Source organism: Dioscorea cayenensis, chromosome 3 (genome assembly GCF_009730915.1).
Source record: "Dioscorea cayenensis subsp. rotundata cultivar TDr96_F1 chromosome 3, TDr96_F1_v2_PseudoChromosome.rev07_lg8_w22 25.fasta, whole genome shotgun sequence".
NCBI lineage: Eukaryota > Viridiplantae > Streptophyta > Magnoliopsida > Dioscoreales > Dioscoreaceae > Dioscorea > Dioscorea cayenensis.
The window spans coordinates 18,097,953-18,122,438 of record NC_052473.1 but is presented as its reverse complement, the minus strand read 5'-3'; the positions used below and the strand labels follow the sequence as shown (position 1 = coordinate 18,122,438).

Genomic DNA, 24,486 nt, shown 5'->3' with positions numbered 1-24,486 from the left:
CCTATTTGTTTTGAATTTATTTAACAATGTGAATGGAAATCAATAGGATCATGTTGGTTAATATCTAAACATGTTTGTTAACTCAATGAATAACATGTTGTTTTGTTTAATTAATTGAATATCAAAGTTAATGGTTGGAAGATGACACATCCAATGCAAAGTCTTTTGTCTTGTTGGAAGAACCTTGTTGTTTCCCATTAATGGTGGAATTGGTCATAAACATTGTTTCCAAGTGGCAAAACAATCTTCAAAGTTGGAGACAATGTTGTTCCTCTAATCATCTTGTGGAGAAATGAGTTTGATCTTTTTGTCCTTTTTAATAGTGGCCATGAAACACTGATGTTTTTCTTTGATGTTTATCTTGTTTTCAGGGCTTAATCATCTTGCTTACAAGTGTTTTGTTTTGTCTATTTTTTTTATGACCACTTTCAATGTAGCTTCTTTTTTTTAAATTTATTCAAATTTGGATTCTAATATATATATATATATATATATCAAGGAATGCATTCTGTTTCTGTGTATCATTTTGAACAGCAGAAAAGAGAAGTAACTGATACTTTAGAGAAAAGTACCGATACTTTAGTGAATTCAATGCAAATAGCATTCTTATTTTTAAGTAATTTAAATAGAGATTAAAGAAAACTAGATAGAATGGCATATGAGGAATTCATGCTGATATCAAGAATTGGTTTGTTATGTATTAATAAATTCAAGAGTTTGAATAGCAGAAAAAAAAAATACTGATACTTTAAGGAATTTGATACACTTTCTTCATTAATTTTTTGTTGTTTGAACAATTTATAACTTTGTATGAACTTTCGATAATACTTGAAACGTAAGTATAGAGATTTATCGAAAGCGAGATAACATTATTATCACTGACTAAACTTCGAATTTTCGGTCAATGGCTACATACCAAATCTTTTTTTTTTTTTTTTCTGCAGGCCAAGTCAACATCAACATTTTCATGGAGTTTGTTGACAATTCAGTGATTCATAAGAACAAGGAACAATTGAAAGAGACTTAAATTTTATTTTTTAATACAAAAAGGTATAACAAACAATGTTTTCTTTGATTCTACACGTGAAATGAAATCAAAGAACAAAACATCAAATTATTTTTACTGAAAAATTCAAAAAAGGTTGCCAATGAATGTAGGATATTAAGGTGGATTAGTTCAATTTTTTGTCCATTTGCATTGAAATTAGCTTTCCCAACCTTTTGCATTTTGTCTAGCTTGATTATTAATTTAAAATTATCCAATATCATGTTGTGTGATTACAAAAAATAAAAAATTAAAAAAACCGAACTTCTTTCAATGGTAAATAATCTTTAATTCATCTCTATATTACTTGAAAAAAATCATCGAAATGTATGTATATATACATAATAAAACCTTAATTATTTCCCCTTGATTTTTTTATTTTTTAATATTTTTTAATAATATTGCATAATGAAAAAAGAGAGAGAAAAAAAAACACACACACACACTCTCTAAATCATGCCCAAACCTTTTTGTTTAAATCATGAATTTGTATGATTAAAGGAACTTTTGAATCTTTGATTGTTTGTAAAGTTCTCCATCTAATAATGTTATCTTACAAATAATTGTTGTAATTAATTCAGTATTATTCACCAATTCTAGATTTTGCTTTCTTAAAAATCCTTTCATTTATTTAAAGAAAATAAAAGCCTTTCCATTAATTCGCTTTTTTGCACAACTTTATAAATTCCAATTATGTGAATTGATAGATATTCAAACTATCATTGACATAATTCCCCCAAATTTATTGATTGTAATAATTTCACACAATTAACATTTTCCTATCAATTAAAATATTTCAATTGTATTTTAATGGAAAATAAAACTTATAAGAAGAAAAAAGAAAAGAAAAGAAAATCATTGTTAATAGATCAGCAATTGGGTCTAAATCATGACAAACTTATAATTGATGGAATTGTATTAATCCAAACAGATAAATTCAGAAGATGATTCCAATTCCACAATGTTTTTTCATTCTTATCAGCTTTGCAATAATTAATTGATTAATTAATTATTGAAACAGTTAAATGTTTCATTCTGTCAAGTGGTTTGACAAAAACTAAGAACTCCAATTTATGTTTCAATGTCTTGCCTTTTAATTACATTGACTGTATCACAACCACTAAAAACAAAATATTAGCATTTCTTTTTTAAAATCTTTGCTATAGCCATTGTTATTTCATTATCCACAATTATTGGTTTAATTTTTTAGTTTTCTTTTTAATTTTATAATTTTGACCCATGGATTTTATAGGAACCACACACTTTAAACAAATCTATCTGCAGTTTAGTGAGAATGTTATAACAATGATAGATTTTTTTTTCAGGTTAGTGTTATTTTTATTTTTATTTTTTAATAAAAGTGGATAAACCAATACTTTATTGAAAAAGAAGAGCAAAAGCTCGAAAGTACGACTCACGAGGTAAACAAAGTAAAGAGTTCTCACCAGCAGTGAAGAACTCAGAAAAAAAAATACAAATAAACAAATAAAGCAGCTGGGAAAGTGAAGAGATCCGTCTGGAGTCACAGGACAGTCCGAGCTGCAGGAAGGAGTAGATTACTCCTGAATCAATGGAGTGGGTTAGTGTTATTTTTGTTTACATAATAATTACACATAATAATTCTAACTCGAAACCACTTAAATAATTTATTTTTTTTATATTTTGTATCAAATCTTGTTGTTTATCATTTAATTTATTAATTAAATTTAAAATAGTATGAAAACATTTATTTTTTAATTAAATAATCACCACAATTCTCATCTAAGTTTTTAGTTTAGTACATAAGTGGTATTTCTTATGGTATATTAATGTATTTTTTTTTCTTAATCTATTTAATGGAGCACCTTTCTTAATAAACATACATGGATTAACTATTGAAAATAACAAAAATCGAGAAATCACTATTTTAATAATTATATAAAAACTTTAGAGTGTTTTACAAAATATTTTAATTGATTTTTCTTCAATCAAATTATCTTTCAAGTTTTAGACCAAAGAAAAACAAATATTTTTATAAATTCAAAACCTTTTACTTAAACGATCTAATTTTTTTTTTTTATCGCTTGAATCAAATCCTCTTATTTTTCAGTTAAAATTAACTAGTAATAAATAATATTTTTTAATTAAATAATTATTACAAATATGTTCTATGTTTTTAGTTTAGGACATAAGTGGTATTTCTCATGGTTATTAGCCTATTTATTTTATTATTTTAATGTATTTGGGGTAGCAACTTTTTAATTTAAAAAACATATGGAATAACTTTTGAAAATAACAAAAATTGAGAAACCACTATTTTAACAATTATATATATATTTTTAATATTTTTAAAAAAATATTTTAAATTGATTTTTTTTATTGGATCAAATTATCTTTTAAGTTTTAGACTAAAAAAAAAAAATCACTTTTATAATAATTCATCCAGGTATAAAAATACTTAATTTATTCAGAAAGCCACTTGTCCAACTCAGACAGATAATAAATTAATTAATTTATTATATATTTTTTAATATTCTAATAATCCGGATCCAAACTTAATATTTTTTTATATTTAAAATATTTATAAAATTTTAAAATAAAATTTAAATAAATAAATAAATAAAATAAACCAGGGAGCAAACTATTGCAAGGCAGACCCGGGTCTGTTCTTCTAAACAAGGTCAACTAGCCAGCCTCCCGCGTGTATCCTACACCCCATCCCATGCTCCTGTGTCTCATCTAAACAGGAAAAAACCACTGTTCAATAATCTCCACCGTTAAAAGAAAACACGTAAACCATTGGACGGTTATGATGATTCAAACTTGGTGTTCGCTGTTTTATTCCATACAGCGATTTATTCATCACATGATTGGTTGGCTTAACAGCGAATCATGAATTGACACGTATTGATAGGACAAGAGATTAACCTCTACCGCGGAGAAGTCTATGCTGGAAGTCTTCACCACTCGGCCGCCATTAAAAGCATAGACAAGCTCAGCATCGTCTTCTACTCCCGTTCCTCGATCTTCCTTGCGAGTTTTAGGGTTTGGATTGGGGGAGATCCGAGAGGAAGGAGGTGGGATCTAGGGGTTGTTGGATCGAAGAGGATGCAGAGGAGCAGTAGGCATTTGGATCGGTGTGGGACGATGACGAGGGAGAAGCGAGGGCTTGACCCTGCTGATGGGGAGGCCATCCACCCTGAGCCCAAGCGCCCTAAGGTTCCCGCTCTTGCTAGGTATAAGAATGAATGGAATTAGAAGTTATTTTTTCTGAAATTGTTGTGTTTTATAGCTTCTTCTTGTGTTGTTTTGATCACTTTCCTCCGCGGTGGGGGTTTGTTTAATTAGAGTGTTTCGTTGTTTATTTGGAGTTTTGGATCGAGATTTATTGGAAAGATTGCGACTTTCGGGCTTTTGGTGAGAAATGGGGGAGAAAATTGGATTTTAGTTTGGATTGGGTGGTTGGTGAGAGTTCGTTGAGAGCAGAGTGTTGAGAAATGAATGATCTTGTGATTTCAATTTCAACTGGAATGGAAACTCAGTTGTTATGTTTTCTCAGTTCATTCCTTAGAGGTCTCTTATTTTATTCCGAGATTGTAGATGAACAAATGGTTTCTTTGAGCCTTTCAAACTGACAGATCAGTGATGTTGGTTGAGACAATAAGCTAGCTGAGAGCAAACACACTGGTTTGTGGCTATGTACTGGAAGTTGTGTCAGTAGTTGAACTTGCTCTTAAATATGGCTATTCTTTATGGATTACCACTTATAGTATTGTTCATAGGTATTGGAAAAGAAGAGGGAAGGAGGATCCGAAGATGTGGATATTCTGGATGTATTGGGGTTGAGGAAAAATAGAAGAATGGAGAAGAAAAAAATAATATTGATAAGGAAATGAAAGGAGATGTGCTGATAAAGTTTAGTTTAGTTTTGTTTTCCTTTGGTTATTTTTCATTCATTTCTTTTATGTCTTATTTCATTATTTCTTATTTGTTTTTACATCTCTATCCTTTCTATTTACTATGTTTGCTAAGTATTATGTAATCTATACAGTGTTTTCTTTTGGTCATGTTTATGTTTTTTTTCCCTTCTTATCAAGTATTTATATGTTAATATGTTATGCATTCCATGCAGCGTGATTGTGGAAGCACTCAAGGTTGATAGCCTGCAGAAACTTTGTTCATCATTGGAGCCTGTCCTTCGGAGAGTTGTGAGCATCTCCAACAATACTTTTTGCTTCATTTAGTGAACTAAGGCATAGTGTCGTTTCGTTCTATGTTTATTCCAACTTTATTCTAGCAGACTGACATGAAGAGTCAGTGAATCATGAAATATTTAATTCTTCTGAATTTTTTCATTAAGATTGCTTAAATTTCTCTGATAAATGAGGCAACTATACCCTTTAAAGTATTATTTACTCTACTTTTGATCTTGCCTTTGAAGAACCAAGATATGTTTGTGCTATTTGTTTGATTATTTTTTTATTTTTTTTTTTTTGGCTTAAATAGGTCAGTGAAGAAGTGGAACGTGCTTTGGCAAAATTGGGACCCGCAAAACTGCCGGGAAGGTATGAGATTGACATTCGTTTGGCAGAACACTAGGAACTTCTTAGACTTTGTATCTAATGGACTATTCTTAAGTATAATTATAATAATATGTTGGGAATTTAATTGAATCTTTTGACTCATGTCACTCATCTATGTATAATGAAAAAAATTGGTGAATGTTATACAGCCATAGATTCTTTGGCAGCTGGCAATAGGCGTACCATCTGTTGCACAGAATTATATGGAAGGAGTGCTAAAGTTATTTTCCTTTTGTTGATGGTCATATGAAGCTAAGAAAATAATTTTTTTGAATAATATACATTCTCAAGTTTTTCTTTTGAATGGAAATCTTGCCCACCAGTCATAGATGCAACTTAACAGAAAGAGGTGCCTTTTGATTAATAATGCATGGCTTTAATTATTTAATCATGAAAAGTATTGGATAATTAGTCAATAACTTTTGAAATTAATAGTTCAATTATGGTTGTCACAGTTTAGTCAATAACTGAATTCCTTTTCCCTTGATGATTATATGATATGGTGCAGTTCTAGTGCAACCTTTTTCTAAAATAATTTGTCTCGGAGCTTCTACACTTGTTTCTGTGTTCTTGTAAAAGCAAACAGGTATTTGTTAATGTTAGTTAATAAGAATTTTAGTAAGAAGTGATTGGTAATTTTCTAGAAGAGCTATAAGTTGTTTCAGTCAATCTTCTAAATATTTTCTTAGATACTTGTTTGGATGTAGAATTATTCCTGGAGCAGCAATGGTAGGTGAGGTGGACTTATTCATCAAGATAAACTTACTCTATCATTATCTCTCTCTGTATGAAATACAGATCTTCACCGAAACAAATAGAAGGACCTGATGGAAGAAACCTGCAGTTGCAGTTCAAGTCAAGATTATCACAACCACTTTTCACTGGAGGAAAAGTTGAAGGGGAGCAGGGTGCTGCAATACATGTTGTATTACTTGACACCAGCTCTGGTCGTGTCATAACCACAGGACCTGAGTCATCTGCAAAACTTGATGTTGTTGTCCTTGAGGGTGATTTCAACAATGAAGATGATGATGACTGGACTGAAGAAGAATTTGAAAGTCATGTAGTCAAAGAACGGGAAGGAAAGAGGCCACTTTTGACAGGAGACTTACAGATATCCTTGAAAGAAGGGGTAGGAACCCTAGGGGAGCTTACCTTCACTGACAACAGTAGCTGGATAAGAAGTAGGAAATTTAGGCTTGGTTTGAAAATTGCATCAGGCTTCTGTGAGAGTATTCGTGTTCGAGAGGCTAAAACAGAAGCATTTATGGTTAAGGATCACAGAGGGGAATGTAAGCCTGCTGCTCGTTTCCACTGCTTGGTTCTTTAGTTTGTCATGGAACATGTTTGTGGTTAAATTGATTTCTTTTTATTTTTAGTATACAAGAAACACTTTCCACCTGCCTTGAAAGATGAGGTATGGCGATTGGAGAAGATCGGCAAGGATGGTTCATTTCACAAGAGGTTGAATAAGGCTGGAATCCACACAGTAGAAGATTTTCTCCGTATTGTTGTCAGGGATCCTCAAAGGCTGCGGAAAGTAAGATTCCTTATACAAATTGTTTGTTTCCTTGTGCTCATGGCTTGCGGTTCTTATCAATTTTCTCTTAATGCTTTAGATTCTGGGTAGCAGCATGTCGAATAAGATGTGGGAGGTTCTTGTGGACCATGCTAAGACTTGTGTTTTGAGCGGAAAGCATTATGTGTATTATGCTGATAATACGAGAAGTGTGGGGGCAATTTTTAACAACATATATGAGTTCACAGGGTTAATTGCTGGCGGACAATATTACTCAGCCGAATCTCTTGCGGACGGCCAAAAGGCAAATGTTCTTCATATATATACTTTTTTTTTAATATAATATATAAGACTGCTAACAAAATGCATCCCTTTGTATTTTCAGGTGAAAATGAAAGTAAATATGATGAATTCTGAGATAGTATATTTCATTTGTTATTTTGCAGGTCTTTGCTGATTCATTGGTGAAGAGGGCCTATGATGATTGGATGCAGGTTATTGAGTATGATGGCAAGGTTCTCTTGAACTTCAAGGAGAAGAAGAAGGCCACTGCTTCTCCAAAGGAATCATTGTCAGGTCAAGCAAATTATCCCACTTCATATGATCAGCAAGTCTATCGACAGCTCCCTGCCATCACAGCTGTTGATCAACCAACTGTTGATGCAGGAGTTCTCGGAGGTAAGATGAATGTGTATTTCATATGTAGCTCTGCATTGTCCATTATTGGTCACCGGCAACAAGATCACTTTCATTGTGGATAGACATAAATTATTTTGCTGGTCCCCCCATCTTCCATAAGTTAAAATAGTATGGATTCCTGACTTCTTCATTTGTTATTTCAGGAGTCTCCACCGAATACAATGGGAATCAATTAATCAAATACTCCACCCATAACCAGCACATGCCATCCAATGGACACACACAATTTGAAATCACTTCACTTGCTCCACAAAACCAGTTAGTCAGCTCATCTCCCCAAACTCAAACTAATAAAATCAACAGCATGGGACTGGTGTTGGGACCTCCACCGCAGACAACCATAGAGTTCCAGGCCCTGAATCCACCTGTCCTATCAACAAACTTAAATTCAAACGAGGACTGGACCCCTCATCAACGGGACAACCAGGCCGTCGATGATTTTTTCTCTGAGGAAGAGATCCGCATGAGAAGTCATGAAATTCTTGAAAATGAAGATATGCAGCATTTGCTTCGTGTCTTCAGCATGGGTGGAGCTTCAGTTATACATGAGGATGGATTGGGCTATTCATCTTATTCTCCTTTCCCGAACTTCAACTTTGATGAGGATCGGTCCCGGTCCTCTGGTCGGGCTTGTGCTGGATGGCTTAAAATCAAAGCAGCTATGAGATGGGGCATTTTTATCAGGAAGAAAGCTGCAGAAAGGAGAGCTCAACTTGTTGAGATCGATGATTAGTTACGTTCATCAGTTGTTATCTGACTTCCTGGCACAATTTACAGATTATAGTGTCAGCAATAATCATCAAACAAGAGAATACAAGTTGATCAGAAGTCTAATCTACTTGTATACAGTGCATATCTGTATAGTAAGTTATGCTGTTGTTTTGACATTTATATTTTGTTAATGCACACATCCTTCCTTGAAGACCGGCTATACATCGACGAAACAATCTTAGTTTTGGAGGATGATTTATGCTAAATCACTAGGATGTAAAGATGTCTAAGACTTTTTAGATGTTTTTGGCGTAGTGTATTAAAACCACTTGAATTCTGATGATGCTACTATCAATTACTTAATTTGTGGTGTTTATTGCTTGGCTTGAATGGGGAGTTGAGGCGTTATATTTCACTTAAAATTTTTCTAGTTCTCACAGTTTGTTAGCTTGGAAGATGATCAATATGTGTGTGTATATATCTATGTTTATGTCAATGCGTATGATTTGGTTAAAATTGATTGAATGTTGTAGTGAGATATTTTGTTTAGTTGGCTTTCACATATCTAAACTAAACCAAGTAATTGATTATATATATATATATATATATAATAACATGGATAAATTAATATGGTGAACTACCTGAGCTATGGATGAAATATATGTTTACTTAAGTTTGTGTATATTATAATTCTTTTTCTAATGTTTGAAGATATGTTTACAGTGCAATACAAACTTTTTTTTTTCCCATAGGAATATATAAATACAGCTAAAAAAAAAAAATGAGAACTGATTCATGTTGTTTAAATAAAAAAAAATAATTTAAAAAAATCAAGAGTCGATGTTTTTAAAGGAAAATTGAGAATATTATGAAAAAAATAAAAATAATAACACGCCCGGTGGGACTCGAACCCACAATCGCCTGATTAGAAGTCAGACGCCTTATCCATTAGGCCACGGGCGCTTGGTGTCGAAATGATTGAAATAGAAATATATAATATAAAATATTTTAAAACCCTATCAAAACCCTCATATATACGACCTTTGATTCAGTTGGATCTTCAGCAATGGCGGACGATGAGTTGGTGCTCGCGACCTCGGCCGTGGACGCCGGCATCGCTTGCTGGGACCTCAGATCCGGCTCCGAGCGTCTACGCCACCGTCCCTGCGCCTGCGCTCCTGCTGGCCTCCTCGCGGTTGGCTGCGGCCGCTTCCTTGCAGCCTCCCAGCTCCCCGACCACCCCTCCTCCACCTCAGCCCCCATCTTCTTCTTCTCCTGGGATAAAGTATCAATCACCACTCTTTATCCCTCTCTTTCTCTCTCTGTGTCTGTTTCTTCATTCCTGATCTACTTCTCCTGTTTGCAGCCTCAGGTGGAGGTGCGGAGCTTTCCCGCTGAGCCAATCTGTCCGCTTCTCTCCAACTCCGATGGAACTTTCATCTTCGGCGGTGGCTCCTCGGGATCCATCTATTTATGGGAGGTGAGCTGTTCTCAATCTTGTTTTCTCTCAATTTTGTCTAAAGGTTTCAAATTTCCCAGTTTTCCAAACAAAGCTCCAGTTTGGTTTACTTGTTTGATGAGCTTATCGTACCATTTAACTTCTCTCTTCAGTTATTTCAGTATCAATCTTATTCTCTCAGGTGTCCAGTGGAAAGTTGCTTAGCAAGTGGAATGCCCATTACCGTTCTGTTACTTGTCTCACCTTGTCAGATGATGAATCCATGCTCATCTCTGGATCTGTGGATGGGAGTGTCAGAGTGTGGTCACTTTTGATGTACTGATTTCTGGCCTTGCTTCTTTAGGGACTGTCTGTTTTGAAAAATCATTTTTTTTTTTTTTGGGTCTTGTTTGATGTGTGGGCAGGATGTTTGATGAGATTGGGAAAGAGGCAGTGAGGAATTTGTATGTCTATAGTTTCTCAGAGCATAGTTTGCGAGTGACTGATGTTGTTTCTGGTCATGGGTTTTGCAACTCCATCATTGTATCATCGTCTGAGGATCGCACTTGCAAGGTCTGGTATGTCTCTGCTTTTCACTTTGAAGTTCGTGGCTGGTGGTTTCGTATCAAAAGTTTTGTTCTTTTTGCTTTGAACAACCATCGGGAATCGGTAGTCTAGTGACTTTGCTTTTAGAAAGTAGCATGTTGTGGATAGCAAATGATACAATGGAAGTCTCTTTTGGAAATTGAAGTACTTGTTGTCACATAGTATTGTTGTTCCTGGGCAATCTTCTATTTGTGTCCCATCCATTTCACTTGCTTTGATTTAGAAGTCGGCAAGAGTTAACTGTTAGTTAATTTATTCTCCAGGTTGTAATTGTAATCAGGTTGTTTTGCGTCCTCCCCAAACTTACACCTGGCCACCAGTTTACTTTTGTTTTATGAATCTTGACATAGAATTTTTAGACACTGATAAATCATTGGGTACGACACCAGTCCATTGAGGAAATAATAACATTGTAGGAATTATACCCTTTTGCATCCTTCTGGTGATAGGAAGTGGTTTAATTTATGTATTAGCTTATCATCCATTGTCAATGATCTTGTTGGCATTGAAATTCTAAGCTTATATTTTATTGTAGTTTGTATTTGTGGTTCCTAATTCTTTCTGTACCTTACTCGCTATTCACGAAACTACTGGAATTTTAATCCTTGTAACATATATCTCAGCACTAAATTTGACCTCTGTCAAACTCAAAAGTTACTCTTTATGGTATGGTGTTTGCCTTGTGTTTGTGTTTGGGCTTGGGTGTTATTTAGTACTAGTTTCTTAATTCTCTGCCCTGTATTTGTCTTTTTCTCTGCTGGCAACTTAATGATTCATTGTTTCAAAACAGAAATTTGGTGTCCATGTGCTTCTCTGCATTATTATACTTCCATGTCAGATCCTTGTTTTGACTATGCTATTGCACATGTTTCAGATCTGGAGCTTGTCCAAAGGCAGGCTGCTGAGGACTGTTTACTTCCCCGCTATTATCAATGCCATTGCTATGGATCCCGGTGAACATGCATTTTATGCTGGTGGTAGGGATGGCAAGATATATATTGTTGCACTTAATGGGGAACATAATCCTGACAGCAGCCATGGCTTGTTTATTATAGGTTCCTTAACCGATCACAGGTTCTTAATTTTTTTTTCTATTTTGATTGTTTTGTATATGCTTGGTCTTACATTTTATGGCATTCTTTCTTTTATGTTACCTATCTGTTTCAATCTCTCCATGTGCTCTTGAACAGCAAAGCAGTTACTTGCCTAGCATTTAGCATAGACGGTGTTACATTGGTGTCGGGGTCCGAAGATGGTACAGTTAGAGTTTGGGATGCTAAAAAGAAGCTTGTCGTTCGAGTTCTAAAACATATGAAAGGTGCAAATGAAGAATACACTGGCCTTTATTGGATGATTTAATATGGTTATTTTGCACTCTGAATAGATCTACTGTCCTTCTCTCTTTTCTTGATTCTGTTTTATGTTGGGCATCATATGAAGAAAAATAAAAATCATGGTCTCTCTTTTCAATGGAATGAACTGGTTGTTGTGTCCGTGTTCACTTTTCTTGAGTCGGCTCTTTGGGCTTCAACTCATCCCAGGATGTTAGACTTGCTTTGGTTCCTATGCTTTTCAGTTTTCAATTTAGTTGAGCATCTACTCATTTACCCAGCCATAACAATTGAAGAAGTAGAGAAGTCAATAGCCTGTGTCAATCTTGAACCCATATGTTTGATTACTCTTGCACTGTTTCATACTGTGAGAGTGAAGTTATGTATAGTCAATTACTTTATGAACTCTATTTTATTTTTTGGTAATGGCATATTTTGTTTAATCATGGTGTATTTGCAGCTCTTTACAATTTGGTCAATATTTGTTGAGTGATGAAAGTTCCATCAATGCAATCATATATATTTTTTGCTACAGGTCCTGTCAATAATGTTATTATTGTCCGGCAACAATCCTGCTCAGATTCTCAAGTTCTCCAATCCCGAAAGCGGATGCATTTGTCAATGCCACCACCATTAAATAAGTACATCAACTCAACTGATGGTGAACTTGAAAGCCAGGCTGTGATTGTTCCTCAGCCAACACGTGAACCTCTGGACACCGGATATTGCAGTTCAACTGTGATGAAGAATCAAATTAAAGAACTACAGGTTTCCTCAGTCTTCATCTTTTATGCAACTCTCTTTGATCAGTAGCATAATAGCATTCCATTTCTGAATAAGTGTCAGAGATGTTAGAAGTGTTATTTATTTATTTTTTTTTTTTCTGAAATTACTGCAATCTCTTCTTTAACCTCAGTAATCAACATACTAATAGTCTTCAAAATTAACTCTCTAACTTTACAGATTGTTTGTGTTATCATAAATTTCTTCAAATATTGACAGGAGTTTTGACCATGTTCATTTCATCTTTTAGAATTCATCGAGAGCCACGGAAATGGAGGTTGAAAAACTAAGGATGCAATGTGCAAGATCTGCTCAAGTGGCCCAACAATGGAGCAAATTATATCAAGATTTGCAGGATGTTTATGTGGATAAAATGCTTGATGACAACTAATTGGGTGTTGGCATTTGCTAAGATACTTTTTATTGCTTTCATTTGCCTAGTTTTTGGAAAAATGTAACACGTAAATTGTTTGTTACATGAGTTAATAGAGGGTCAGCTTTGAATAATTCTATTTATGTGATGTTTGTGGATTAATTTTTATATAAAATTTTTTGTTTAGAAATATGAGAGAAAAGTTATAGAATTGAATTTTATGCTAAATTTGTATATGATTGTATGACACCATTATTGGTAAAGGTAAATTTATAGTTAATTTTCAAAATATCACTTAAACAAAATTTTGTCGTTTTCGGCATCAATATAGGTAATTATTATAATACTGCATTTATAATCAAAACAATAGCTAATTTAAATTTTTGTCGTTCTTGATGACCAGTTAGTAATATTTATATCAGTATAAATAGGCTTGTAATCGAAGTAGTATTTTAGCGAATTTTTTAGTATTTTTAATATTCACAAAATAGTAGTTGAATGCAGTAAAAAACTGATAAGATTAGTATTTGCATTTGTATAACTTTATAAAATAAAAATAAAAACAACATAACCACATATTTATTTATTTTAATTTATAAGAATTACTCAAAAAGTCCATTTTTAATTTTCTCACAAAAATAAATTAAAAAAAAAAAGAGAAACGGTTTCCCAAGTGATGACGTTTGCAGTCTAAAAATAGCAACTGAAGAAATCTGACAAAAGATACTGTTGAATTCTGACTACTTTCCATAATTAGAAACTTTTGCCTCAAGATTCGTACACCTAAATGATCTCAGCCGTTCATTTCCACTCTTATACCTCTCCCTCGTTTGCGAGAAAGCAAAAGCCTCACAAGCTCACAGAGCTTCTCTCTGGTTTTGGAGCTCGGAAGCGCTTCAATGGCGGATCATTAGGGTTTTGTTGATCATTCGGAGTTCTCATCTCGATCGCAGGATGGTTAGAGCTATTGCAGGATCGTCACGGCGGCGCCGGCGGCAGAGGAACTTTGACAGCAACTTCCCCAAAGGAATGCGAGTCATGGCTGTGGATGATGACTTGGTTTGTCTCAAGTTTCTGGAGATCCTTCTCCTGCATTGCGGTTATGCAGGTTAATTTATTGCCTCTTTGGGTTTGATTATAGTTCTCTCAAATTTCCATCTTTGATTCTTTCCTTTTTCGTTTTCTTACTGTTGATTTCTCGCTCTTTTTTAAATCTTTAGTTTAATTGGACTCTTTCTTTGCGATAGAGAAGTAATTATGTTGTGGATGTTCAAATTTTTGGTTCTTTAATTGTTTTTCTTGTTGATTGGTTGCGCATTGATTGGATTGAATCACTGTATTGGAGTTCTGAATGTTGTAGTAGCTTAGTTATGGAGGAAAGAATCATGGTTTCTTGCATATAAAGCTTGAATTTTTTTTAATTATGTGTATATATATATATATGGTTGTATTAGTGACCTTGTTAAAGGATCTATGCCCTTCAATGTAGGTGTTTCTCAGTGTTTTGTTTTTTAGTAGTAATTGGAAAGACTGCTTGTTCAAAATCCCATCACATTTGTATAATCCCTTTGAAACTTTGTTCATCTACCAGTTTACTCTGCCTATTCTCAATGCTCCAATTTAGGAATAATATAAATTGTCCTTGTGTTGTCTTGTAGGCAAAGTGAACTAATGCTACCTATCAAAACAATAACATTAGATACATTGATAAATTTTCTTAAGGCAGCTGAGAATGATATATGGGACAAGCTTGATGCAATCTCGATTGATATCAAAATGCTCATTGGCATTGATAGAAGAAAATAAACATGCAATTAAGCTTTCCATTTATTGAAAATGGGATTTCAAAATTTCATGAAGGATGAGATGAAAAGGACTCAAATAACTATCTCTCTCCTGGCTCACTTCCATTACACCATGCCGTTTTTGTCGAGCATTTTACGTGTCATTACATTGAGAAATTTAAGTTATATGACCACGTGTTCACTTACTACTGGCCTATGATACTTCGCAATTTTCCATGATTTATAATTTATAGTGCTCTCATGTACGACAAAAATTCCTTCTTCATCTTACTTAAATTGTTTCTCTTCGTTCATCTTGCTAAACTTTGTCTGGTTTAACGTTATTGCTTTATTACATATGCATGTGCACCACGTAAAATGTCGTATTCTACATTAGAACATCCTTTCTTAACAAGTTTTATATCATAAATATTACTCACATTCTTTATGGTTATTAATATACAGTGACTGCAACCCAGTATCCATGTCTTGCTTTAAACTTACTGAGGCAGAATAGTGATGCCTATGATCTGGTAATCATTGATGTCCAGATGCCAGATATGGATGGATTCCAGCTTCTGGAGTCAATTGTTGTAGAGATGGATATACCTGTAATCAGTGAGTTGATACCTTGTGAAAATAAAATGTGTTCGGTTTCTTCTGTTGCTTGCCTACTTTATTTACTAACATTGTAATTGAATTCACTCTTATCCAGTGCTTTCTATTCACAGTGATACAAAATCTGTGACAAAATGTATAGAGCATGGTGCATGTGACTATATGGTGAAACCTGCCCGTTTTGAAGAACTTAAATTAATTTGGAAGCATGTCGTTAAGAAATCAATGTCGGAGACAGCTTTTGAGCATCCGTCGGCTACTGCTGCTCTGCCACTAGGATCAGGTGATGGTTCCAGTCAGGCATCTGGAAATGATCATCCGGACCAAGGAAAGGGAAAGGAAAATGAATTACCAGCCAATGTGTCTGATGAAGATAGTTCCCTTGTCAAAAAAGCAAGGGTTACATGGTCGAGTGACTTGCATGCTGTGTTCGTTCGAGCTGTTAACACAGTTGGCTTAGATAGTGAGTATAAGAGATTATTTAATATGGCAATTTTATTCCAGAATCTTGAAAATTATTTTTTCTTCTCAGGGGCTGGTCCAAAAAGAATACTCGAGGTGATGGGTGTGCCTGGGTTGTCAAGACAAAATGTTGCAAGCCATTTGCAGGTAAGTTCAAATTTGTGTTGCTCATAATTTTTGAATAGAGGATGATTCTGAAGTCTCATTTTGTAGCTTCGGTGTGACGCAGAAGTACAGGAGGGCACTTCGGCTATATGGGCGAGATTTTTTTAACATTGTTGAAGGTGATGCTGGTGCTGGTGCCAGTGGAGGTGCTGATACAAGTGGAGTAAAGGCGAAACCTCAAAGAACTATGGCCTTGGCTCTCACTCAGCCAGTCCCAGATAATGGAAGATTGACTGAGGATTTAAGGGTTGCTGGATTTCCAAATAATCAAACTGCAGCTCCAGTCAGAGAGACACCAATGTTTTCACATCCTATGAGCAATCAAAATGCTCTGGTGCAGACAAGGCCATCAACCTCTCTAGGTAGCCAGCAAACGATAAGGCATATTTCATCTCCTTCATATCCTGCATTGATTGATCTCACTGGACGACAAGCAACACTGGATTATCGAAATCAACAGTCTTTCATTTCAACTCTAGATCAGATCAATGATTATATCCGCAAAACATCTCAAAATTTTCTGCCTAGCTCTATTCCACCTGTGCCAACTTTTGCTTCTGGGCCATCAACTGGATGGACTACTGGTTTTGTTACGGATGTTAACTCCTCTCTTGCACAACATGGTAATCAGCAGTATCAATCTACAGCTCCACTGGTTTCAGTGATTCCAAGTAAGCAAGGTAAGCATCTAACAGAAATGTATTTAATTGCATTTATGTTCTGAGTCTTCTGACATATTGAGTTTTCTCGCTACATGAGAATGATGCTTATATTACCAAACTTTTGGTTTGCGGGAATAGATGTGCAGTGGGGGTCTGGTGCCTATACAAAGACAGGTCCAAGCTCGGGAGCGCAGAACAATGAAGCTACTCTGAATGTGGACAATCACGCAGTGGCGCCTTTGCATGGAACTTCTTATGCAGAATCAGGAATTTATCTCAGTGAGCCTTCAATTGCAGATGGTACGTTTCTCTTCGATGATGATAATGATGGCGATGACCTTCATGCCATGCTTCGGCAGGTACTTGATTTCTCGGTTTATAGCTGCGTCAATTTTGCATTTTTCTCTTCATATTGATCACTGAAACAAAAACTTAACATGCATTACATTGTACTAATCATCTGAATTATTATTCTCACTGGCTTAATCTTTCTCTCATTAAAGTTTTCAGTTTCAAAATAAGTAATGCCTCCCTGACTGACTGTTATTCGACAACAAAAACTGCTTTCACTGTACAGGTGATTGAATCATCGAATTTCATTTCACAAGACTTACTGCATTTGAACCAGAAATATAAGAACTATGACACTCTTGTTCTTTAACTTGTCACTAACATTTTCATCGATATGCATAATGCAGGAAAACCATTGCCATTGCACGACCGGTGCCGTTGTAATATTCCATAGAACTTGAAGGGAAGTAAAATCCCTTTCTTCAAAGGGATCTGTGTGTTATATCTGATCAAAACATGGAACACATCAATCTTGTGCACATGAGATTGAGTTTCAGTTGCTGTGAATAATTAAAGCAAGCATTGCTGCTCTTCTTAGTTCTTATATATATATATATATATATATATATATATATATATATATATGTATATTTCCAAAATGGTTTGGTTTCATTTGTCATATTTTTATTCCTTTCTCTTTTTAGCTGCTTCTCATCTCCAACCAAATACTCCAGTACAGCATAATATAGGTAATAGGTTAGCAAATATTATATATATATATTTTTTCTTGTTCATTAATTAAGTACATAAATTAAAATTTAATTTATATTAAACCAATAATACTCTTGGTAAGCTGTTTATTATTAAATAAACAAAAAATTTAATTATAAAATATTTTTTTGTAGTTCAAAATAAATTCAAATAACTAACTTGAGGGCCTCATGGTTTCTTTTAGCATTATAATTCAAAAAAATGGAGTTTTTTTTTTTTACTCCTATAGATTATTAAATGCAAAAAGAATTGTGAATCAAATGAAACTTGGATATTGTAATAAATTTATAAATGAATAATGTAATTTGCAAAATTGATTGTCCACTAAAAATATTGGAACCTCAAAAATAAGGAGAAATCAGATTAATTCTGTTTTTGATTTTATGTTCTTAGAATAATTTTATAAGACACATGTATAAAAAAATTAAAAAAATCTATTTGAGTGAAAGTATTTTGAAAACAGATTTTTAAAAAATACATAAAAACTTATTTAGAAAAAGATTTAAAAATAAGTTTTAAAAAAATAAAATAAAAATTTGGTTGATTGAGTTGTTTTATGTGATTAATATTGTTATATGTTTTTAGAATAATTTAATAACCATATAGTTTTTATGAATTAATATAATAATAGATTTTTGTAAAAATTGAATTTAAAATAAATGTAGTTAGAATTTAAGATTATATAGTACATATGTTGAATGTTCAATACATTTATATGAATAGTTGATGAATAAGTTCTTAATTTCTTGAAGTTTTTTTTTGGTTTATTTTTAATTGTTTATATTATTCAAAATTTAAAATTTGTTCACCACTTTCTCATTATTTTTAAAAACAAAAATTTAGAGACATTTACAACTTATTCTTGGTTTTTAGTTTTCATAAAAAAATCTTTTTATTTATTTTATTTTTTTAAAAAAATTATTAAAAACAAATTATCAGGCAATTTTTTTTAATTTTTTTTACACAGAAAACAATTCCATAAAACAACAATCAAACCTATTCTATTTCTCAAAAATACTAGCACAACAAATCTTGACAGACAAACAAAGGCTCTCAAGCGTGTGTATATATATATATATATATCATGCACTAGCAAATTAATTAGATTTTATGTTTTTGGTCCCATTATTATAGTCAGTCTATTATAGTCAATCTCAAATCTTCCTAAGTTGAATAAAAATTTAATTACAATATGTCTAATAAAAATAGATAAAATCTCTGATTTAGTCTTTCTATTATCATCATTGGTCTTTTTATTATAAAATATACTCCCCAACTCCCCTCTCTAACTACAGTATCAGGGGTACAGCCACTTCTCCCTTCATACTATTGATTCTGTTGAATTGCCTTTTGATAGTTTATGGATTGTTTGGTGTACTTATTTGATTAGATGTATCACTTGACATCTTTTAGTGTATTCAAGGGAAAGCAGAAGTCCTTTGTGTCAAAAGAGATCACACTAGTGAAAGTTTAGACTTAAGTCTTGTAATAATTTGAACCATGCATTCCAGTTTATTATTGGAAGACTCACTCTTTTTAGCTTCAGATAGTTGTCTAGATTGTTGCTCAACACATTCTTGATTGAGAAGTTTCAATTCATATATTTGAATTAGAGGAAGATTGTTCTAACATAATGTTTTTCTTTCTACAAAAGTCAATATATCCTGAATCTTAGAATTAAGTTAAGGCCTCCCAGAAACCCATGTATATGATATTACCAAACCAGGAGATTGCTTTCCAAAGTTTTGGAAAAAAGGTTTTTTTTTTATCCTTCCCATATATATATATATATTTTGAATAAAGTGGATAAACCACAAATTTAATAAAAAAAAGGAGAGGAACAGAGAGTACCAAGTACAGAAGAAAAATAAATTGAACTGGCAAACAACAATAAGAGAAGCTGGTATCCTCACCAGGGATGAGAATAACAGTAATCAGAACTAAAAAAAAAGCTTTTATCCTTCCCATATGGTTATGACCAACTGATTTATTTAATTTTGATATTATGTTCACTATGCTTGCATATTAAAATTTATCGTAACCTTTTATTTTGATTTTCTTTCTTGTTACAATTATGAAAAATGATCTTAATCTCTATGATTTTTTCAGGAGATCGAGAGCATGTTGAAGAACTAGGGATGAACATTCTAAATGATGCATTTGATTTGATATTTGTTTTTCTCTCAGAGTGGTTGGTTCACTTCCTTATCTATATTGTTATTTGCCCTTTTGATAATTTATTGAACAGTTGATGCCCTTTATGAGAAGTTGCACATATCATAATATTGATTTGTTTGCATAAGGCAATATGGCATCCCTATTGTTCAAATTGTATGATGTAAACAATGTTGAGATGGAAAGCTTGAAAAAGCACAGACAAAGTGGAATATAATAGTAATCTTTTTTTTTAATCTTTAATTTGTTATCATTTATCAAGATAGCTTCCTTTTTGTTAGTTAATTAATCATACCATATGCTTGAACTTGATCCATATTCACATCTGTAGATTCATATTGTTATGGCATCTAGGAAATTGAAGCTTTGTATTCTTGAATAGTGAGGGAAAACAAATTACGCATCATTAGTCTGTGACTATGTTTTAATTTTTGTGTTCTTCCCATCATAATTGCCAAGTATATCTTTATTTAGAGTATCTATATTAACTTCATTTTTTTTTTATAGGAAAGAGGCTAGATGACTGTTTTTGACCTTTTCTTTGTAGATTATTAATCAGGATTTATTTATAGTTTTAGCTTCTTCTTACTAGTTGTTTGCAACCTGACATGAGTCTTCATGTTTTATGCCCATTCTATGAACTGGCATCACTTATGTGTTTGGCAAATTATCAGCATCAAATGCAAAATCAAATCATAATGTTCTGTTAGCTAAAATTCTACAATCAGATATGATGATTTCTGGTAGCATTCTTCTTATATAGAGTTATATTTAAGAATGCTCTCCGAGTTTTTCTTCCAAATAGAATTGGATTAAAGAAAGAAGGGTCTAATTGCTTAGGATATATACATTCTTATTGGTTTCAATTTTTTTAAGTGCAGTGGTCCACATCAATCAGGTGATCAACACATTTGACTCTCCTATAAAAAATACACAAATCCTGATAAATAATCATAGTTCATGTCTTCAAGAGGATGAAGTGTCCTATGCTTTTTTAGGCATTCTCTATTATGTATACTATTTATTTTCTTGATATTTCATAATGGATTTTGTAGCAGGAAATCAGTTTGAATATGTTTTAAGTGACAAAATTGTTTTTCTAATTGCTTCTGTCTCTTTTAAATTGCTGGAGACAACTCTGTGAGAATATGAGGGAAAATTAAGAGAGTGTATAGCTAGTTACTTCATTTTCTTCATCTATTAATTTATTCCAGTGACTCCTGTTCATCACAGGTAATTACTTGAAGAAAACAAGGCATTTTCAACAACAGCGAATTCTGCTATCAGAATGCTTGCTAACACCACTAGACCATTCTGAATAACATTCTGAATAACATCAAGAGCATAATATTGGTTCTATACATTGTCTGTGCAGACTTCTGATGATTACTTCTGAATTATGCTTGGCCTCATACATGCAAAATATTTAACTAGGCTTGCTTGCTACCTTTACACTTGCTTAAAATACTTTGATTTCTTCAGGGCCAATTGTAAGCATGTTTGCAAAATGAAAATATATGAGGTATCCATCAGAACCTGTTGTCCAATTCTAGATTCCAGTGATTCTATTGTTGCTTGTAAAGATAGTTTTATCATATTAAGAGTAAAGGGTCTAATACGCTGCTGTATTTGTAATTTATAAGTGATCGCTTGTTTGCATAATATTTCTTTGAAGCCCGAAAAAGTTGCTGCGAACTAAGGCAGATGTTTTTTTTGTCAAATGACTATTATGAATCTGATATAGCATGGATTGAGCTGGTTAATATGCTTCATTACTACTATTATTTTTTAAAACCAACAATGTAGACTCCCTTCTTCAAATTACATTTTAGATTGAAGTGATTTTGCTTTGCAGTGTAGCTTATCACCACCTAAATTGAATAAACTGATATTTGTGTGCTCTTCGAATGGCATAACAGAAATATATCATAGCAATAATTATATCATAGATGTGCAAATTGTTGTGGCATAACCTAAATTTAATTATCTACTTGATTCTTTTTTTTATAATAATTGATGAAAGCCTGAAACAATGAAATTATGAAGTAAATAATGGGCAGCTCCCATATATTACTGACATGTTCCTATTTGATATATTTTATGGCTTTGTTGCCCCTATTCCAATTCCTAGTGGGAATTATTCTTCCAGAACTATGGTGAAGAAATCATATCTTTGATTGGTGGCCTACTTGTCATTAGAATTGTCTGAACTTGTAGCATCTCCTCACAATATCCCATGCATTTAAATTTAATAATGCTTTATTGTGATACTTCTCAAATTGGAGATCATATGGTTGACTACATTGCTAATGCTGCTGATTAGATCTATCCACATCTTTATGATTATTTTTTATTTTTTGTTTAGCATGATTAATGTTTTAGGCAATGAGATACAAAATCCTAATATTTGCAGAGCTGTAGTCATCTGATCCTGTTGTTTACATGTTCAGTTTTCTTTTTCTTTCCATAGGATTCAAAATTCGATGTTACTATTGGCCGGGATGAGACATATGAAGATTCACTTTTTGGATACAAGCTGACTCTTAGCATCCTTTAGATAGTATTTATGTTGTTTGCTTGTCAATCAAGGTGTAATAAAGGCGTATGACTGTATTACTTTTACTGCAGTTCTCTTTCACAATCTAGTTTATATTTGCTTATTTAGATGTATACAACTAATGTTTTATTCTTAGTGAAGCTATGTGTCAACCATGTTTTAATCCTCCACTGGTGATTAACTAGTCTAGTGCATTTGCTAGTTTCTTCTAGCCAATACCATATTACCATGATTATATTCCAAGTGTGAAATTCATATTAGCATAATATATCTTCCTGATTTGTGGTGTTGGTCAAAAATATAGGAAACATAAAAGAAGTTCTAGAATCAATATATATTACTTACATCATTGTGAAAAACAGCAATGTCATCCATGAAATTACTTACAGTTCAAGATCCAGGCCAGTCGGAACTTTGTAAGACAATTGTAAAACATTAAGACAATTTCCACAAATCATCTGCTGCTGCAACAAATTAGAGAAGATCATATCATTACATACTAATAAAAACTTTCACACATTCAATTCCATTTCATCAGCCTCTGTAGACTGATGAATAATCATGCAATTTATGTAACAGAGCACAATCAATGCACATTGAGAGTAGATAATATATCTTAATTTTGAGATTGCAGTAACAAATTGGTTTAAAAAAGTCTAGAAAACAAAGCCCAACTTAACTGTTGTTCTTGTTGCTATACACTTCAAATTATTACTCATGAATCACATTGTAATGAATCACTAACATAGCCTTTGATCCACTATTTTTGTTCTCAGAAGATAGTGATGAAGAAGAAGAAGGCCATACTTCATCCCCATTTAAAGCAGCAGGCCTTGTAGACTTCATCCCCATTTGATCCACTATCTTCTCCAACATGCAACTTCACTCTCTCCTTAGCAACCCATGTTTTCTGATCACCACCTCTTTTGTTATCCGATCTCTCCCTCAATACACAAGAATTCCACATTGGCACTGCAATGCATAGATTTTGCGTCCAATCCCGTACTCCCTGCCGGTGCACTGATCAACTCCGCCGGCTCACTCTCACTATTGTAACTCAGCACTGCTTCAGCTAGTGTCTTCCAATATAAAATCGCCTCTGATTGATAGGCCAGCCTTCTGTTCCGGATGGAAACACACATAACTTGAAAACTTACTGATCTTTCAGAACTCCACTCATTCTTCCGGCTACAATATACTCTGAATTCAACAACCTTTGTCCTGCATTGCCATTTGATGAACATATCTGGCCAGTAATCCTGCAACTCGTCTCTGCTCACTGTTTAGTGTCACGTGTAACTCTATCGACTTCTAATGCCGTTTCTATGTTGCCTGTCGCAAGCTTATAAGCAAATACTGCTATGATATGATTGTCTTTTTCATGTATCAGGCCAAATGCACGGTACCAATCTACTTTTTCTGTCATTTTTGATATCATTAATCTTCTTCTGGTGACCGAATTGTAGACAATTGCCTGACCATTGCTTGTGCCCAAGAGCAAGAATCCATTAGAAGAGGACATGGTACATTCAGAAAGGCCTTGCAGAGTTGCAGATTGAGAGGAAGAGAGTTCAATGATAGTGACTTGAGACAGTGGTTAACAGGATTAAATTTCAAGTCATAGTAGTGATTTACATGGAAACGACCGGCAAGATTTGGAAGACCAAAAGTGGATAAATGAAACATTGACTTTGTAATTAAGTAAGTTTAGAAAATGTAGTTTGCAAAATTGATTGTCCACAACTCTTTAAAAAAAAATTTTAAAAAAAAATCTTGATAAGGTGTTTTATAAAAAAATTTCATTATCCATGGTTCATTGTGCATAAAGTGCCAAAAAAAAATGGGGTTGCAGTGTAATCTCCATGTCCACTGGGTGAACATGCACGAGCCAAATGATCAATTTCCAATGGTATGCACGCTCTAATATGTGATTT

General features: G+C 33.4%; 3 protein-coding genes and 1 non-coding gene across 5 annotated transcripts; 3 read left to right on the top strand and 1 right to left on the bottom strand.

The window, feature by feature from the left end:
* The first annotated feature begins 4,002 nt into the window (after positions 1-4,002).
* Positions 4,003-8,912, top strand: LOC120252908 (calmodulin-binding protein 60 D-like). The gene is made up of 8 exons (XM_039261107.1): positions 4,003-4,260; positions 5,157-5,232; positions 5,531-5,589; positions 6,406-6,899; positions 6,987-7,147; positions 7,227-7,430; positions 7,573-7,804; positions 7,969-8,912. Exons 1-8 carry the CDS (start codon positions 4,133-4,135, stop codon positions 8,556-8,558), a joined length of 1,944 nt encoding a protein of 647 aa, XP_039117041.1. The 5' UTR covers positions 4,003-4,132; the 3' UTR covers positions 8,559-8,912.
* A 514-nt stretch (positions 8,913-9,426) lies between these two features.
* On the bottom strand, positions 9,427-9,499 carry TRNAR-UCU. The gene has a single exon. It is a non-coding gene; the product is annotated as a tRNA-Arg (tRNA).
* A 103-nt stretch (positions 9,500-9,602) lies between these two features.
* On the top strand, positions 9,603-13,247 carry LOC120251260 (protein ROOT INITIATION DEFECTIVE 3-like). The gene is made up of 8 exons (XM_039259820.1): positions 9,603-9,821; positions 9,903-10,016; positions 10,177-10,310; positions 10,400-10,547; positions 11,455-11,654; positions 11,771-11,898; positions 12,447-12,679; positions 12,945-13,247. The coding sequence occupies exons 1-8, from the start codon at positions 9,603-9,605 to the stop codon at positions 13,083-13,085; spliced, it is 1,317 nt and encodes a 438-aa protein (XP_039115754.1). The 3' UTR covers positions 13,086-13,247.
* Positions 13,248-13,925: 678 nt separating this feature from the next.
* LOC120284096 (two-component response regulator ORR23-like) lies at positions 13,926-17,637 on the top strand. 2 transcript variants are annotated; one of them, XM_039290907.1, is made up of 8 exons: positions 13,926-14,175; positions 15,317-15,469; positions 15,567-15,932; positions 16,002-16,078; positions 16,161-16,776; positions 16,897-17,117; positions 17,269-17,335; positions 17,457-17,637. In XM_039290907.1, the coding sequence occupies exons 1-7, from the start codon at positions 14,022-14,024 to the stop codon at positions 17,281-17,283; spliced, it is 1,602 nt and encodes a 533-aa protein (XP_039146841.1). In that variant the 5' UTR covers positions 13,926-14,021; the 3' UTR covers positions 17,284-17,335; positions 17,457-17,637. The 2 variants fall into 2 exon arrangements, with proteins under 2 accessions (XP_039146841.1, XP_039146837.1); XM_039290903.1 differs by having other exon boundaries at positions 17,262-17,335.
* Positions 17,638-24,486: the final 6,849 nt, after the last annotated feature.